The sequence below is a fragment of the Triticum dicoccoides genome, chromosome 1B, assembly GCF_002162155.2.
Source record: "Triticum dicoccoides isolate Atlit2015 ecotype Zavitan chromosome 1B, WEW_v2.0, whole genome shotgun sequence".
In the NCBI taxonomy this organism is placed as follows: domain Eukaryota; kingdom Viridiplantae; phylum Streptophyta; class Magnoliopsida; order Poales; family Poaceae; genus Triticum; species Triticum dicoccoides.
In genome coordinates, this window is record NC_041381.1 from 121167118 (window position 1) to 121185942 (window position 18825).

Genomic DNA, 18825 nt, shown 5'->3' on the forward strand with positions numbered 1-18825 from the left:
TGATCCCGTGACCAGACACTTGGTCACTTTGAGCTCATTATGATGATGCATTACCGAGTGGGCCCAGAGATACCTCTCTGTCATACGGAGTGACAAATCCCAATCTCGATCCGTGTCAACCCAACAGATACTTTCGGAGATACCCGTAGTATACCTTTATAGTCACCCAGTTACGTTGTGACGTTTGGTACACCCAAAGCACTCCTACGGTATCCGGGAGTTACACGATCTCATGGCCTAAGGAAAAGATACTTGACATTGGAAAAGCTCTAGCTAAACGAACTACACGATCTTTGAGCTATGCTTAGGATTGGGTCTTGTCCATTACATCATTCTCCTAATGATGTGATCCCGTTATCAATGACATCCAATGCCCGTAGTCAGGAAACCATGACTATCTGTTGATCAACGAGCTAGTCAACTTGAGGCTCACTAGGGACACGTTGTGGTCTATGTATTCACGCGTGTACTACGATTTCTGGATAACACAATTATAGCATGAATAATAGACTATTACCATGAACAAAGAAATATAATAATAATCCTTTTATTATTGCCTCTAGGGCATATTTCCAACAGTCTCCCACTTGCACTAGAGTCAATAATCTAGTTACATTGTAATGAATCGAACACCCATAGAGTTTTGGTGTTGATCATGTTTTGCTCGCGGAAGAGGTTTAGTCAACGGATCTGTGACATTCAGATCCGTATGTACTTTGCAAATATCTATGTCTCCATCTTGAACATTTTCACGGATGGAGTTGAAACGACGCTTGATGTGCCTGGTCTTCTTGTGAAACCTGGACTCCTTGGCAAGGGCAATAGCTCCAGTGTTGTCATAGAAGAGAGTGATCGACCCCGACGCATTCGGTATGACTCCTAGGTCGATGATGAACTCCGTCATCCATATTGCTTCATGCGTTGCCTCTGAGGCTGCCATGTACTCCGCATTACATGTAGATCCCGCCACGACCCTCTGTTTGCAACTGCACCAGCTTACTGCTCCACGATTCAACATATACATGTATCCGGTTTGTGACTTAGAGTCATCCAGATCTGTGTCGAAGCTAGCATCGACGTAAACCTTTACGATGAGCTCTTCGTCACCTCCATAAACGAGAAACATGTCCTTTGTCCTTTTCAGGTAATTCAGGATATTCTTGACCGTTGTCCAGTGTTCCTTGCCGGGATTACTTTGGTACCTTCCTACCAAACTTACGGCAAGGTTTACATCAGGTCTGGTACACAGCATGGCATACATAATAGATCCTATGGATGAGGCATAGGGGATGACACTCATCTCTTCTTTATCTTCTGCCGTGGTCGGGCATTGAGCCGAGCTCAATCTCACACCTTGCAATACAGGCAAGAACCCTTTCTTGGACTGATCCATATTGAACTTCTTCAATACTTATCAAGGTATGTGCTTTGTGAAAGACCTATGAGGCGTCTCGATCTATCCCTATAGATCTTGATGCCTAATATGTAAGCAGCTTCTCCAAGGTCATTCATTGAAAAACACTTATTCAAGTAGGCCTTAATGATGTCCAAGAGTTCTATATCATTTCCCATCAAAAGTATGTCATCTACATATAATATGAGAAATGCTACAACGCTCCCACTCACTTTCTTGTAAACGCAGGCTTCTCCATAAGTCTGCATAAACCCAAACGCTTTGATCATCTCATCAAAGCGAATGTTCCAACTCCGAGATGCTTGCACCAGCCCATAAATGGATCGCTGGAGCTTGCATACCTTGTTAGCATTCTTAGGGTCGACAAAAACTTCTAGCTGCATCATATACAGTTCTTCCTTAAGATAGCCGTTAAGGAATGCCGTTTTGACGTCCATCTGCCATATCTCATAATCATAGTATGCGGCAACTGCTAACATGATTCAGACAGACTTCAGCTTCGCTACGGGAGAGAAAGTCTCATCGTAGTCAACCCCTTGAACTTGTCGATAACCCTTAGCGACAAGTCGAGCTTTATAGATGGTAACATTACCATCCGCGTCCGTCTTCTTCTTAAAGATCCATTTGTTTTCTATCGCTCGCCGATCATCGGGCAAGTCTGTCAAAGTCCATACTTTGTTTTCATACATGGATTATATCTCGGATTGCATGGCTTCAAGCCATTTGTTGGAATCTGGGCCCGCCATCGCTTCTTCATTGTTCGAAGGTTCACCGTTGTCTAACAACATGATTTCCAGGACAGGGTTGCCAAACCACTCTGGCGTGGAATGTGTCCTTGTAGACCTATGAAGTTCAGTAGCAACTTGATCCGAAGTACCTTGATCATCATCACTAATTTCCTCTCCAGTCGGTGTAGGCACCACAGGAACATTTTCCTGAGCTGCACTACTTTCCGGTTCAAGAGGTAGTACTTCATCGAGTTCTACTTTCCTCCCACTTACTCCTTTCGAGAGAAACTCTTTTTCCAGAAAGGATCCGTTCTTGGCAACAAAGATCTTGCCTTCGGATCTAAGGTAGAAGGTATACCCAATGGTTTCCTTAGGGTATCCTATGAAGACGCATTTTTCCGACTTGGGTTCGAGCTTTTCAGGTTGAAGTTTCTTGACATAAGCATCGCATCCCCAAACTTTTAGAAACGACAGCTTAGGTTTCTTCCCAAACCATAATTCATACGGTGTCATCTCAACGGATTTAGACGGAGCCCTATTTAAAGTGAATGTAGATGTCTCTAGTGTGTATCCCCAAAATGATAGCGGTAAATCGGTAAGAGACATCATAGATCGCACCATATCTAATAGAGTGCGATTACGACGTTCGGACACACCGTTACGCTGAGGTGTTCCAGGCGGCGTGAGTTATGAAACGATTCCACATTTCCTTAAGTGCATACCAAATTCGTGACTTAAATATTCTCCTCCACGATCTGATCGTAGGAACTTTATCTTTCGGTCACGTTGATTCTCTACCTCATTCTGAAATTCCTTGAGCTTTTCAAAGGTCTCAGACTTGTGTTTCATCAAGTAGACATACCCATATCTACTCAAGTCGTCAGTGAGAGTGAGAACATAACGATATCCTCCGCGAGCCTCAACGCTCATTGGACCGCATACATCAGTATGTATGATTTCCAATAAGTTGGTTGCTCGCTCCATTCTTCCGGAGAACGGAGTCTTGGTCATTTTGCCCATGAGGCATGGTTCTCATGTGTCAAATGATTCATAATCGAGAGACTCTAAAAGTCCATCCGCATGGAGCTTCTTCATGCGCTTGACACCAATGTGACCAAGGCGGCAGTGCCACAAGTATGTGGGACTATCGTGTTCACACTATGAATATGTGTAACATCATGTTCGAGATTCATTAAGAATAAACCATTGACCATCGGGGCATGACCATAAAACATATCTCTCATATAAATAGAACAACCATTATTCTCGGATTTAAATGAGTAGCCATCTCGTATTAAACGAGATCCAGATACAATGTTCATGCTCAAACTTGGCACTAAATAACAATTATTGAGGTTTAAAACTAATCCCGTAGGTAAATGTAGAGGTAGCATGCCGACGGCGATCACATTGACCTTGGAACCATTCCCGACGCGCATCGTCACCTCGTCCTTCGCCAGTCTCCGCTTATTCCGCAGCTCATGCTTTGAGTTACAAATATGAGCAACGGCACCGGTTTCAAATACCCAGGAGCTACTACGAGCACTGGTAAGGTACACATCAATTACATGTATATCACATATACCTTTAGTGTTGCCGGCCTTCTTGTCCGCTAAGTATTTGGGGCAGTTCCGCTTCCAGTGACCCTTCCCTTTGCAATAAAAGCACTCAGTCTCAGGCTTGGGTCCATTCTTTGACTTCTTCCCGGCAACTGGCTTACCGGGCGCGGCAACATCCTTGCCGTCCTTCTTGAAGTTCTTCTTACCCTTGCCTTTCCTGAACTTGGTGGTTTTATTGACCATCAACACTTGATGTTCCTTTTTGATTTCTACCTCTGGTGACTTCGGCATTGAAAATACTTCAGGAATAGTTTTCACCATCCCCTGCATATTGTAGTTCATCACAAAGCTCTTGTAGCTCAGTGGGAGCGACTGAAGGATTCTGTCAATGACCGCCTCGTCCGGGAGGTTAATGTCCAGCTGGGACAGGCGGTTGTGCAACCTAGACATTTTGAGTATGTGCTCACTGACAGAACTATTTTCCTCCATCTTACAACTATAGAACTTGTCGGAGACTTCATATATCTCGACCCGGGCGTGAGCTTGGAAAACCATTTTCAGCTCCTCGAACATCTCATATGCTCCGTGTTGCTCAAAACGCTTTTGGAGCCCCGGTTCTAAGCTGTAAAGCATGCCGCAGTGAACGAGGGAGTAATCATCAGCACGTGACTGCCAAGCGTTCATAACGTCTTGGTTCTCTAGGATGGGTGCTTCACCTAGCGGTCCTTCTAGGACATATGCTTTCTTGGCAGCTATGAGGATGATCCTCAGGTTCCGGACCCAGTCCGTATAGTTGCTGCCATCATCTTTCAGCTTGGTTTTCTCTAGGAACGCGTTGAAGTTCATGTTGACATGAGCGTTGGCCATTTGATCTACAAGACATTTTTGAGTAAAGATTTTAGACTAAGTTCATGATAATTAAGTTCATCTAATCAAATTATTTAATGAACAACCACTCAGATTAGACATCCCTCTAGTCATCTAAGTGTTACATGATCCGAGTTGACTAGGCCGTGTCCGATCATCACGTGAGACGGACTAGTCATCATCGGTGAACATCTCCATGTTGATCGTATCTTCCATACGACTCATGTTCGAACTTTCGGTCTCTGTGTTCCGAGGCCATGTCTGTACATGCTAGGCTCGTCAAGTTAACCTAAGTGTTTTGCATGTGTAAATCTGTCTTACACCCATTGTATGTGAACGTTAGAATCTATCACACCCGATCATCACGTGGTGCTTCGAAACAACTGTCGCAACGGTGCACAGTTAGGGGGAACACTTTCTTGAAATTATTATGAGGGATCATCTTATTTACTACCGTCGTTCTAAGTAAACAAGATGCAAAAACATGATAAACATCACATGCAATCAAATAGTAGCGACATGATATGGCCAATATCGTATAGCTCCTTTCATCTCCATCTTCGGGGCTCCATGATCATCTTCGTCACCGGCATGACACCATGATCTCCATCATCGTGTCTCCATGAAGTTGCTCGCCAACTATTACTTCTACTACTATAGCTAACGGTTTAGCAATAAAGTAAAGTAATTACATGGCGTTAAATCATTGACACGCGGGTCATACAATAATTAAGACAACTCCTATGGCTCCTGCCGGTTGTCATACTCATCGACATGCAAGTCGTGATTCCTATTACAAGAACATGATCTCATACATCACAATAAATCATTCATCACAACTTTTGGCCATATCACATCACAAAGCAATTGCTGCAAAAACAAGTTAGACGTCCTCTAATTGTTGTTGCATCTTTTACGTGGCTGCAATAGGGTTCTAGCAAGAACGTTTTCTTACCTACGATAAAGCCACAACGTGATTTGTCAACTTCTATTTACCCTTCATAAGGACCCTTTTCATCGAATCCGCTCCAACTAAAGTGGGAGAGACAGACACCCGCTAGCCACCTTATGCAACTAGTGCATGTCAGTCGGTGGAACCTGTCTCACGTAAGCGTACATGTAAGGTCGCTCCGGGCCGCTTCATCCCACAATACCACTGAAGCAAAATAAGACTAGTGGCAAGAAAGTTGACAACATCTACGCCCACAACAGATTTGTGTTCTACTCGTGCAAAGAGAACTACGCATAGACCTAGCTCATGATGCCACTGTTGGGGAACGTTGCAGAAAATAAAAAATTTCCTACGGTTTCACCAAGATCAATCTATGAGTTCATCTAGCAACGAGAGAGAGGAGTGCATCTACATACCCTTGTAGATCGAGCGGAAGCGTTCAAGAGAACGGGGTTGAGGGAGTCGTACTCGTCGTGATCCAAATCACCGGAGATCCTAGCGCCGAACGGACGGCACCTCCGCGTTCAACACACGTACGGTCAGCGTGACGTCTCCTCCTTCTTGATCCAGCAAGGGGGAAGGAGAGGTTAATGAAGATCCAGCAGCACAACGGCGTGGTGGTGGATGCAGCAGGGATCCCGGCAGGGCTTCGCCAAGCGTCTGCGGGAGGGAGAGGTGTAGCAAGGGGGAAGGGAGGCGCCAAGTGCAAGGGTGCGGCTGCCCTCCCTCCCCCTCTTTATATAGGGACCCCAGGGGGGGCGCTGGCCCTAGGAGATGGGATCTCCTAGGGGGCGGCGGCCAAGGGGGTGCCTTGCCCCCCAAGGCAAGTGGAGGCGCCCCTCCCCTAGGGTTCCCAACCCTAGGCGCAGGGGGGCCCAAGTGGGGGCACACCAGCCCACCAGGGGCTGGTTCCCCTCCCACTTCAGCCCATGGGGCCCTCCGGGATGGGTGGCCCCACCCGGTGGACCCCCGGGACCCTTTCGGTGGTCCCGCTACAATACCGGTGACCCCAAAAACTTTCCCGATGGCCGAAACTCAACTTCCCATATATAATTCTTTACCTCCGGACCATTCCGGAACTCCTCGTGATGTCCGGGATCTCATCCGAGACTCTGAACAACTTTTGGTTTGCTGCATACTAATATCTCTACAACCCTAGCGTCACCGAACCTTAAGTGTGTAGACCCTACGGGTTCGGGAGACACGTAGACATGATCGAGACGGCTCTCCGGTCAATAAACAATAGTGGGATATGGATACCCATGTTGGCTCCTACATGCTCCTCGATGATCTCATCGGATGAACCACGATGTCGAGGATTCAAGCAACCCCGTATAAAATTTCCTTTGTCAATCGATATGTTACTTGCCCGAGATTCGATCATCGGTATCCCAATACCTCGTTCAATCTCGTTACCGGCAAGTCACTTTACTCGTACCGTAATGCATGATCCCGTGACCAGACACTTGGTCACTTTGAGCTCATTATGATGATGCATTACCGAGTGGGCCCAGAGATACCTCTCCGTCATACGGAGTGACAAATCCCAGTCTCGATCCGTGTCAACCCAACAGATACTTTCGGAGATACCCATAGTATACCTTTATAGTCACCCAGTTACGTTGTGACGTTTGATACACCCAAAGCACTCCTACGGTATCCGTGAGTTACACGATCTCATGGTCTAAGGAAAAGATACTTTACATTGGAAAAGCTCTAGCTAAACGAACTACACGATCTTTGAGCTATGCTTAGGATTGGGTCTCGTCCATCACATCATTCTCCTAATGATGTGATCCCGTTATCAATGACATCCAATGCCCATAGTCAGGAAACCATGACTATCTGTTGATCAACGAGCTAGTCAACTAGAGGCTCACTAGGGACACGTTGTGGTCTATGTATTCACACGTGTATTACGATTTCCGGATAACACAATTATAGCATGAATAATAGACTATTACCATGAACAAAGAATATAATAATAATCCTTTTATTATTGCCTCTAGGGCATATTTCCAACAGATTATGCTATGCATTGCTACTTGGAGGACTTCAATCTACTCTCTTCTACATGCTGCAAGACGGAGGCTGCCAGAAGTGTAGTCTTCGATAGGACTAGCTATCCCCCTCTTATTCTGGCATTCTGTAGTTCAGTCCACCGATATTGCCTCTTTACACATATACCCATGCATATGTAGTGTAGATCCTTGCTTGCGAGTACTTTGGATGAGTACTCACGGTTGCTTTTCTCCCTCTTTCCCCCCTTTCCCTTCTACCTCATTGTTGCAACCAGATGCTGGAGCCCAGGAGCCAGACACCACCGTCGACTCCTACTGCACTGGAGGTGCCTACTACTACGTGCAGGCTGCTGACGACGACCAGGAGTAGTTAGGAGGATCCCAGGCAGGAGGCCTGCGCCTCTTTCGATCTGTATCCTAGTTTGTGCTAGCCTTCTTAAGGCAAACTTGTTTACTTATGTCTATACTCAGATATTGTTGCTTCCGCTGACTCAACTATAATCGAGCACTTGTATTCGAGCCCTCGAGGCCCCTGGCTTGTATTATGATGCTTGTATGACTTATTTATGTTTTAGAATTGTGTTGTGATATCTTCCCGTGAGTCCCTCATCTTGATCGTACACATTTGCATGCATGATTAGTGTATGATTGAATCGGGGGCGTCACAGCCGGCGTGGACGGCCACAGAGGCAGACCCCCCATACTGACCCATATAAAAGGATATTCATGGAATATAATTTTTTACGGGTCGGCTTTGCGGGGTCTGCTCTTGCGCCGCTGCATCCCGCATCCCACCAGTCCGCAAAAATATCAATACCACGCCATAATTATCAATACCAACACAATACAACAATCATCCACATTACAAATAATTATTCAAATCATCGAATACAAATACAAATAATTCAATACAAAACTTGTCCCAAATACAAATACAAATACAAATGAGTTTGCTACTGTCCAACCCTTTGCCAATTGTGCTCAATGAGATCCTCGTGAAGCTGAAAGTGGGTGTTTGCATTTTCAATCTTCTTGTATGTTTGAAGAAAATCTCTAATGCGGTCAGGCTCTGTAGCTGGTTTGACATGGCTGCCCACATTGTCGTAGAAGAATTCCAAGTTCATGCCTCTCTCATCTTCGAGAATCATGTTTTGAAGAATAACACAGCATGCCATGATGTTCTTCAAGGTCCTCTTGTCAACGAGCAGGACCACGAACAATGACAAACCTAGATTGCAAAACCCCGAATGCTCTTTCAATGTCTTTTCGGGCTGCCTCTTGCACTCTTGCGAACTCACATTATTTTTTAGTTTTGGGTTCTTTGATACTCTTGACAAATGTGCACCAAGGAGGGTATATACCATCTGCGAGATAGTACCCTTTTGTGTATTCATGCCCATTCATAGTGTAGTTGCAAGCCGGAGCATCACCACTAGCAAGCCTAGCAAACAAATGAGACCATTGCAACACATTGATATCATTGAGAGTGCCCGTCATAGCAAAGAAGGAATGCCAAATCCATAAATCCTCGGATGCTACGGCCTCTAGCACAATTGTTGCATCACGAGACTTGCCACAATACATTCCCTGCCATGCCTTCGGGCAATTTTTCCATGTCCAATGCATACAATCAATGCTACCTAGCATGCAAGGCCGACCTCTCCTCTCATTAGATGCCATCAATTTCTTTGTGTCATCCTCGTTCGGTGCCTGAAAATATTTGGGACCAAAGACACGGACGATCACTTTGGCAAATCTACGCACCGACTCAATTGTTGTATCTTCACCAGTTCGAAGATACTCATCAGCATAATCAGCCGGAACGCCATACGCAATCACCCGCATAGCTGCCGAGATTTTTTGATACATACTAAATCCCTTCAAGCCCGCAACATTTCTTCGTTGAGTATAATACCGACAATTGGCCTCGCAAGCTTGAACAATTCTAACAAAGAGGGATCGACGCATTCGGTACCTTCTCCGGAAGAGGTGCGGTGGATACGTTGGATTCTCCGTGAAATAGTCTTGAATCAACATCTCGTTTCCAAGATGGCAATTCCGAGGGATGCAAAGACGCCCGACGGTCGATCCTCGTCGCCTCTTTCGGTTCTCGTCTTCGTGCTCCTTGACAGCAAGAGCCATCACCAATGTTTGCTGCCGAAAGTTTGAGAGCATCATCTCAACATCCAAGTCGTCCGAATTGGACGAATCGGAGAGCAGAAACTTATCGCACGGGCTCAATTCCATCTACATGAACGAGAAGCACACGCCGCGTCAACCAACCGGGCTCAATTCCATCGACACAAAACGCAAAAAAACACACACTAACCGACGGCGACGAGGGCGTCTCGAGGGCGGTCGATACCCGAGGACATCGACGAGAGGTGGCTCTTCTCGCCGGATCCGCGGGGGCGGTGCGGCCTAGCGGTGGTGAAGGGTGCAAAAGGCCCCGCCAGCGCGATTCCGCCCACAGATTTGGCTGGAATCGGCGGCGGCGAACAGGCGGAGCCGGAAGAAGGTGGAGAAAGAGGCGCGGGCTAAAATGTCCCTCCTGCCAAATGCTTCACTGCGATACGGGGCACCACAAGGGTGAGGCGGAAACCCGCGAATACGCGGGTTGGGGCCGAGTTTTTGCCGCGCCCCTCAAAATTTTTTACGGACCGTCCGCATTTGCGAAGTCTGTTCAGGAGGGATTTTCCACGCCAACCCACGTTTTGACCGTTATTTTACGGGTCGAGACCTGTAAAGATGTGATAGAGTTGCTCTTAGAAACGCAGTTGCGCTATCTCAATGTGTCGAGCGCACGCACTAGCCGTCAAACTGCACATGTCGCTCCCTTCACAAAAAAACTAGCACACAGATACATCCCTTCCGCTATCCTTATCCTGATCCCTCTTCAGAAAAAAAAAGCCTTATCCTGATCCCTTTCCTTCTCTCAGAACGGAGGTGGAGAAGAAGCACGGGAGCACACTGGAGAGTCGACGTGGAGGTGGCGGATCAGAGGAGCCGGCGAAAAGGTCGGCCAGGGAACGGGAATAGCAGCTCCACCGTCTCGTCCTCCCAAATTCTCAGAGCGGAGCTGGAGTAATGCCGTCTGCGTCGGCGTCGGCGTCGAGCCGTCAAGGTACCTGCTCTTCGTGCGCGCCGGGATTTACCTTCTCATGCATGCTGGCTGCGAGGGTCTCAACCCCGCCGCCGGAGTCGTGGACGGGGTCTCCATATTGAGGGGTAGGGAACGCGCGCGAGCGCGCGAGAGAGAGCGCGGGAGGGCAATGGAAACGTCGATTTTTGCCGTCAATTAGAGGTGATGGCGCAGTAGCGCCTCCAAATCTAGGAATGGTAATTCCAGTTTAGACGTATGTGTTTTGGGGATCATCCTGTTAGTTTGGGTGCTTAGGTATTGACGCACAACAGCCCTGGATTGCACTATAGATAGCTTTATTAGTAGGTCGTGCTTAGGATCATAGTCCATTAGTGCGCGTGTGTGTGGTAGCTGTAGAGCTTGGATCAGGCGCATAGCAACCCTGGTTTGCATGCGACAGCAGGACTGGAGCTCACCCGCTGCGGCGTGATGCGACGAACCGCACCAAAGAACTCCTTTATTGACATGACGATATCCCCCATTCAATCTACAATTCTGCTACTTCTTTTAAGGTGTGAGCATGGTCATTCCTTGCAACTTTTTATGGGTGCACACCACATGCTCGATCAACTGTCTCCATAGTTTGAACCAGCGGCCTGTCCAGATGCATGTCATATGTGCAACTTGCTATGCGACTACTCTTATGTCTACAATTGCATACTACTAGTAGTATGCAATTGAGAATTGAGAAAACCTTGTATGTGTGAGTATTTCATGTAAACACCCATTAACTACCGAAACTATTTCATATGAACCTAATATGATTTTGCCTTAGAAATTGGATGCGTTTATTCCCGCTACTAATCGAAGGGGTGTTCTCATGCCAGGGTGCGGGATGTGGGATGTCTGCCCATCCGCAACTACTGGAAGAACACGCTGGCAGCGAGCGTCTCCAAGAGCAAGGGAGGAGATGACGTTGCAGCTCAAGGGGGCCTCACTACCTGAAGGTGAGCATGGATGGCGCCCATTTTTCCCCATCAAATTTGTACAAATTCGTTGCAGAGCAAGGGACTTTTGTGTTTTAATCACTGGGTGAATTTTTTGCAATCAATAGATAGGCAGTTATGTGAATTATGGGGAGAAAGCAGTCGCTTGGATTTCTAGAAGAGTTGCATCGTGTTGTAAAGCAGTTGCTTGATTTTGTTAGGACAGTTGTTTGGTTTTTGCTAGGCCAATTTTGCATTGTGTTTTAGGTAATGCAGTTGTTTGGATTGCTAGGAAAGTTGCTTGGTTTTCCTAGGACTGTTGCTCGGTTTTGCTAGAACAGTTTTGCATTGTGTGTTTTCATAATATAGTAGGATTTCTTTTGCTAGAGACAGTTGCTTTTCAATCTTGCTAGAACAGTTGTGTGGATTTTGCTAGGTTTGGGGGAGGGGTAGTAGGAGTTGTTCACAGTGTGACGTCGAGCTGCGTGCGAGGGGGGGAGGGTAGTAGGATTTTTCTTGGCACAATTTGTTGATTTGGTTACAAGCATTTGTTTGCCTGCAATATTCAACTAAAGTTGCTTTGGTTTTACTGAATTCATGGGGGCTTTATATCCAGTGATCTTCAGTCTACCTTTTTTACAAACGTTTTATTCTAAACCATAGAACAGAGACATCACATGCATCATAATGCCTCTGAAAGAGCAACACAAAAAAGAGGCCAGTAGTGATAGAGCAACTTCGAACCAGAATAGAGCAACTAGCCATAAATCACAAAACATCATAAAGTAAAACTTGGTGTGATTTGGGAAGAATTATCACACAACAAAAGCAACAAAAATACATAAAAAGATACCAGAGTTTGCCTACAATGTTTGGATGCCTTTTTTATACACAATACATGAAAGATAACATAGTTGTCCACAATCAACCATACAGTTGCCTAAAAACATGTATCGAGTTCCCAATCCTCATGAACAGAAATGTCATCAATACAATATTTTGGCCAATATCTAAAGCTTTTAGATATCTTTCAATTTGGTTTGTGTCATAGAGATGCGTTCAGAATTTCTTCTCCTCGGGTGGGATCCCATGGTGCGATCGTAACGAATGATCATAGAGGGGGGAGGGGTGAAGCTGGTCATGGGGACATAACTAAAACAATGAAGTGTTTGTAGGGGATTAAGTTTTTCTGTGAACCCCTCCAAAAGCGAACATGTGTATATTCTTTATCCCTTTTTTTTCAGGTGCCATAGTTGCCCATAATCAACTATAAAGTTGCCTAAAGCCATGAATCCAGCTGCCCAATCCTCATGAACAGAAACATCACCCAGACCATATTTTGGCCACTATCTAAAGGTTTTAGATACATTTTAATTAAGTTTGTGTCATAGAGATGCGCCAAGAATTTGTTCTCCTCAGGGTGGGATCCCTTGGTGCGAGAATGATCGTAGAGGGGGAGGGGGTGGTGCTGGTCATGGGGACATAGTGTTTTCAGGGGACTAAGCTTATCTGTGAACCCCTTAAAAATGAACATGTGTATGTTCTTTATCCCTCTTTTTTAGGTGTCATCTAGAGATATGAGGCACACGACTATGCGTGCATGGGTGTGGTTGTGTATAGTTGCCCAAGGAAAATAGTGGAGTTTTCTGGAGAACTCCACAAAATTGCCTGCTAAATCACATTGTTGGGATCATAGGCACCAGCAAAATTGGGAGGAAGTTGCTTCATTTTAAGTAGTAGGACATAAACATTTTTAGAAAAATCTGCATATTTTTGTTGTTAAAAAAAGTTCCTTTTTTGTGTGGACACGGTTTGATTGTATTTGCACTGAACAAGCTTCTTACGTTTTTTTTTTGCATGGACAAAGTTTCTTATATCACACAAGATAGTTGCTTAAAACCAGTATGTCTTTGCTGGGAGAAGGGACACATGGCTAGTCACTTTTGATATCATGCGACCGTGTTTTTTTTTTCATTTTTACTTGTGTATATAATGCACCTACATATGCGTTACTGTCACCTATATATGACATCCTCTTGGTTGTTTTTGTGGTTCTTTGTTTTTTTGTACAAAGGGTTGCCTGATATTACTGCAAGGACCTTATAGGGGCAACAACCCCTTTTTTAATGTCTGACACTAGTTGCTTCAAATTTTATCATGAGTTGCCTGAAATCACATGCAAAGTTCTTGCATGTATTTTTACTTTTGCATAGGGGGATGCACGATAATTTTTACTACAAGGAACTTATATGGGAGCATACCTTTTTTACAGGCCTGATAGTAGTTGCTTCAAATTTTAATATGAGTTGCCTGAAAATCACTGGTAAGTTTGCCTCGTGTGGTTTTACTCTTTTGAAAACATCATGATCTATGGTCCATAAATGCATGAACTGTTTTAAAGCTCTATACTTGCAGTACATAGTTGCCTAGCTTTTTGGTCGCTTTTTTCAAGTTCTTACAGGAAATTGTGTTTTTGCCCAACAACTTATCTACTCCCTCCGTCCAGTGAAGAGTGTACATCTAGCTTCAAAATTTGTCCATAAAAGAGTGTACTTCTATCTTTCCAATGCACTTTAAAGTAGGAAAAAATACTTCTCTCTTACCACACGATAATCAAGACCAATAGCAATTTACACATGGTCTTCTTAATTTCTACATGCACTTAGCTCATTGGGGGTTGGGTAATTAAAGATGAGAGAGATGGTGGCTTGCACCTTTCCAATGCATTTTTTACTCAACTTCATAATTTATTCTAAAATTTCTAGATGTACACTCTTCACTCGACGGAGGGAGTATGTGTGAAAGGAGACAAACCATGTTTTTGCTGATCATCAACCTGTTTTTTTGGCTGTTCAAGTATCCCCTGTCATTAAAACAAGTGAAAGGGGAAGGAGGGTGAGGGGATGGAGAGGGGTGTGCAGGTTTCAGCCAGTTGTTTTTTTGCTACAATTTGATCGCTGCGTCATGATTGCCAAAAGCTTTCTAGATCGGACGGAGAGAGGATTCTGGAAACTGTTAGGTGGGAGGAGAGGAAGAAGGACGACATGCCGGGCGATTGGGTGATTGGCGCTGGTAGCCAAGAAAAGGGGGGAGGGGGGACCAGGTGGGGCGCGGTTCAGGCGGGCATGCACTGGTTCCGGGAGACGTGACAGGAGGGGACCGGGCACGCTCTGTTCTTTCCTTTTGCTGGCGTATTTCCCAAAATGAACAACCAAAAATATGCAGACCAAATTGAAAGGTATCGAGTTGCCCAATCCTGATGAACAGAAACCTCACCAAGATCATATTTTGGCCAATATCTAAAGGTTTATGATACTTTTCAATTACATTTGTGTCATAGATATGCGTTAAGAATTTCATAAAAATATACCAGAGTTTGCCCTACACTGTTAGGATCCCTTTGTTATGCACTGTACATGAAAGATAACATAGTTGTCCACAATCAACCATACAATTGCCTAAAAGCATGTATCGAGCTGCCCAATCCTCATGAACAGAAACATCACTAGGACCATATTTCGACCAATATTTAATGGTTTTAGATATTTCAATTAAGTTTGTGTCAACAACTCAAAGCAACTCAACTAAAGGTAACTTAGTATTAAATTATCCCCGTTCTGGGCGAGTGATGTTAGTCTTGACCCAACTCGGTATACTCATGATGGACGTTTATAGTGACTCCGGTATGTGATAGCGTTATCTGACCTTACCAGTGACGCAGTCAACGGCTAGTATGATGAGAAGGTCGCGATAGTTACCTCTATGGTCCAGACCGTTGAAGAGTTGTGATACGATGTAGTAGAGGATGTACTCGTATGACGTATAACTGGTTGCACAATCCCCATTTCCGATGAACTTGCTTGATATAGACGAGGGCCATGCGACGACGCAGTGTGCAACGGAGTGATGCCTTGGTTCCGAGGGGCGATATTCGCTTCATTTTGAGGTAGTAGTGATGGTTGTCGCAAGAGGTACGGGCCGATCGTGTGCCATAGTGATCATTGATTCGTCATAGAGGAGGTTGCAAGGGACGCGATCTAGCATATGCTTCAAAAGGGAGGGACACGAGGGCGTAGTCTGGCGTCGGGGCCGTTAGATTGGTTGGCCTGGCTCCCGGGCAACGGTGCCAGTGAGCGGTACTCCAGGTGACCGGACGGATCATCGCGAGGTGGCGTTCGGCACGGTACACTAGGCAGCACGCGGACAAATCGGTTGATGAGGGTTTGGCGACCGCGGCGACACAACAAGCTAGGCAGCACGAGCAGTTGCTGGCGTGTAAGAAAACGTAGCAAAGAAGCAAGCCTCAAGTGAACCATCGATCGAACTCCCAACCCATCGCTCACTCCTAAATGCTGCATCCAGCTGAGCTATTCTTTGTTTTAGAAAAGAAGATTAGGATTCACATTAAATAGTAGCACCTCGCTCCTTTTCATTCTATTTGACTAATAATTTATATATGTGTGCAATCTGAAATTAGCAAGCCGTCTCAAGAATCAATGGAAGGAATTAACGAGGGAGAGAAAAGCGATAAAATAAAGAAGGAAAAAGACGTGGCTGGAGGGGAACACGCCTCGGAGGGCCTGTGGGAAAGAGAACCACGTAAAATGTGAGGGACGCCTCAGATGGAAATAAAGAGACTGGATCCGATGTGATCGGACGTGAAAATGAGGAAACGGAAGAGTTCTCAAGAGCTCCGCCGTGTACCCTCAATTTATTGCCACGGCTATGGAGGTCACCCATCGTGTTGGGTGAAGTTGCTGGAGTTTGGGCCGAGAAATTCCTGTGGGAGGGGAGGGGGGACGGCCGGCAATTCCTCATGCTGTTGTGTTTGTGTAGGCGGATCTGCCCCGGTGCACCGCACGCTGTGGTGGTGCATACGGCGCTGGCGGCCATGGTATGATATAGTGACAACCGCGGCCGGCACGACAAAGGTGGATATGTGGAGGAGCCGCGGAAGCACCCCTGCGCGTGCCCTCGCGTGGCGGCTCCACCCGCTGCCTGCTGCTGCCTTGAAAGTTGCAACGTCGCTGCTCTCTGCACTTTCAGCAATCATGGCAGCCCCAAGCCATGCTGTTCTCGATGCCATATTTTCTAATTCGAAATATTCGCATTTTTTTGGTATTTGCTGCGATTGACCGTGATGGTAAGGTGCCTAATACAGACAAGGCACCACGCAGGAAGCTTCTCATTAACGGGCACTGCCATGTGGGTGTGGGAGGTCTGCGGCAACGCCTTCCGCTACAGCGCTGGTGAGAACATATAATCCTCCTAAGGCTATGTTCGTTTAAACCTCTCTTGGAGAGGATTGGAGAGGTTTGGACGGGATTGAGGTGAATTTTGACTTATAGGGGTTTAATCCTCCCCAATCCACTCCAATCTTTCTGCAAAACTGTTGCAACCGAACAGGCCCTAAAGAATCCAAGGTCAGGGTGAGATATCATATGCTCGTAAACTTTCAGGCCGTGTACTTAGATGTCCCTTCTATTTTACACGCGTTGTGAGTGTTAATCATTTGTTTCCTAACCACATAAAAATATATTTGTTTTCATAATTTCCGAACATTTTTTAACGATGGTCCTTTTATCTCGGATATACCTATTTTCATACATTTCTTACTCCTAAAAACACACGGAAATTCAAAAAAGGTTAAGTTCCATATTTAAAATTATTAGCAATGACCTCTCTTTTACATTATTAAACATGTTATGACCTTAATATCAGGCATCCGTGTCGAAACACACATTACATTGACCATGAATGAGCCTCTATCTCTTTTAACAGAATGATGTAGGGAAAAAAATCCTGTTGCAATTCACGGGCCCTTTTCCTAGTATAAACTATATCTATATTATTCGTGATCGTGCATGGTACTAGCTTCTTCTTCAATGATATGTGGCCACGCCGCAATGGAACGGTCGTAGAGGTCTTGATCACGCGTGTTGAGTGGTTTGTAGTTGTCGCCCATCTTTACCGCCTCACGAAACTTATTCATCAAATGTCTCCGTTTCCCGCGAACACGGGACACACTAAGTTCACCACGGTAGATGATGGGTGACGGGCCCTTTTTTAACTTCTGTATGAGCGCCGGCACCGGTACGTCCCCGCCTTTGTATTTCTTCTTCCTTCGGAGCATCCCATCGGCATCAATTATTTGGCACTCGTCGTTGAAGTGCCAGTAGTTGTACTGGGGCCTTGGCCCCCGCTTCTTCATGCTTATTGAATTTGAGTCGACGGAGACAAACGATTTGCCACTATTGGAGTCCGTGGCGCCGTTGTCAGCAGCTGACTCCTCATCGCCGGAGGAGGAGATAACAACAACGTCGTCGACCTTCTTTAAAAAAAAAAAGAAACCAAATCAAACAATTCTAATTAATTCTCATGATTTCTCAAACATACGTGTAACCAACATATGTAGTTTTTTTTTGAAACAAGTAACCAACATATGTAGTTATATGAAAAGAAAAAACTAATACTTCGCATCTGTGCCCGTCGTGGTCTAAGAAGGCAAGGCCGTTGGATTTGGTGGAGTAATTGTCGACGTCGACAGCAGCATCTTGAGAGGAGGTATTGCCCACCTTTTTGTAAAAAAGAAAGAGAAACCGAGTCAAATAAAATTCTTAATGTGCAATGTGTATTCTCAGTGCATTGGTGCATATATATATATATATATATATATATATATATATATATATATATATATATATATATATTTTTTTTTTTTCTATCTATCTATGATCTGTATATATACCTATACCTACCTATACTAATTAGAGACTATTTTCACGTTAATTAAAAAATACGAGCCATTGATTTTGTAGGATCAAATTATTACGGTGTAGATAATCCTCTGTTGTAATTTTGCACCGCTGTGAATCCAATGCGTTGCTATCAAGAGTCCTATGCTCGCACGTACTCCTGAAGCAGCACACAAAGCGTATATGGTGTGGCCCCACTATGTTCCCTAACAGAAAAATCAATCAACAAATCTAAAGCCGTAACCTTCCAAGATGCAATCTCCACTCCCGGCTGTCTCTGCAGCAAGGTTGCTCCGACTCCACCAATCAACCCCACGCCCCTACCCTCTTCCCAACCCCGCGCATATACTTGACTCTTTATGATGTGAGGTTTTCTTTGCAGAAATTTGGTACAAATTGTCATCAGCATATATTATTCTCTGGCTAAAGTTTCTTTTAAGGAGATCATTTGGTTCTTTAGC

The 18825-nt window shown here is 45.1% G+C and overlaps 1 protein-coding gene across 8 annotated transcripts; it reads left to right on the forward strand.

Moving 5' to 3' along the window:
• The first annotated feature begins 10339 nt into the window (after window positions 1-10339).
• On the forward strand, window positions 10340-18241 carry LOC119322696. Of its 8 annotated transcripts, none has more exons than XR_005155819.1 (5): window positions 10345-10665; window positions 11511-11630; window positions 13882-13932; window positions 16787-16858; window positions 18114-18241. XR_005155819.1 is itself a non-coding variant. In XM_037596227.1 (5 exons), the coding sequence occupies exons 1-5, from the start codon at window positions 10629-10631 to the stop codon at window positions 16963-16965; spliced, it is 288 nt and encodes a 95-aa protein (XP_037452124.1). In that variant the 5' UTR covers window positions 10345-10628; the 3' UTR covers window positions 16966-18237. The 8 variants fall into 8 exon arrangements, 6 of the variants coding, with proteins under 6 accessions (XP_037452092.1, XP_037452099.1, XP_037452108.1 ...); XM_037596227.1 differs by having other exon boundaries at window positions 16958-18237; XM_037596195.1 differs by lacking the exons at window positions 16787-16858; window positions 18114-18241 and adding an exon at window positions 16446-16764 and having other exon boundaries at window positions 10340-10665.
• The last annotated feature ends 584 nt before the right edge of the window (window positions 18242-18825 follow it).

Coding starts and splice junctions, on each gene's coding strand:
- LOC119322696 (XM_037596195.1), top strand. CDS start 10,629: ATGCCGTCTGCGTCGGCGTCGGCGTCGAGCCGTCAAG. Junction 10,666..11,510: donor GTCGGCGTCGAGCCGTCAAG/GTACCTGCTCTT, acceptor TTCTCATGCCAG/GGTGCGGGATGTGGGATGTC. Junction 13,933..16,445: donor GAGTTGCCTGAAAATCACTG/GTAAGTTTGCCT, acceptor GTGTTTGTGTAG/GCGGATCTGCCCCGGTGCAC.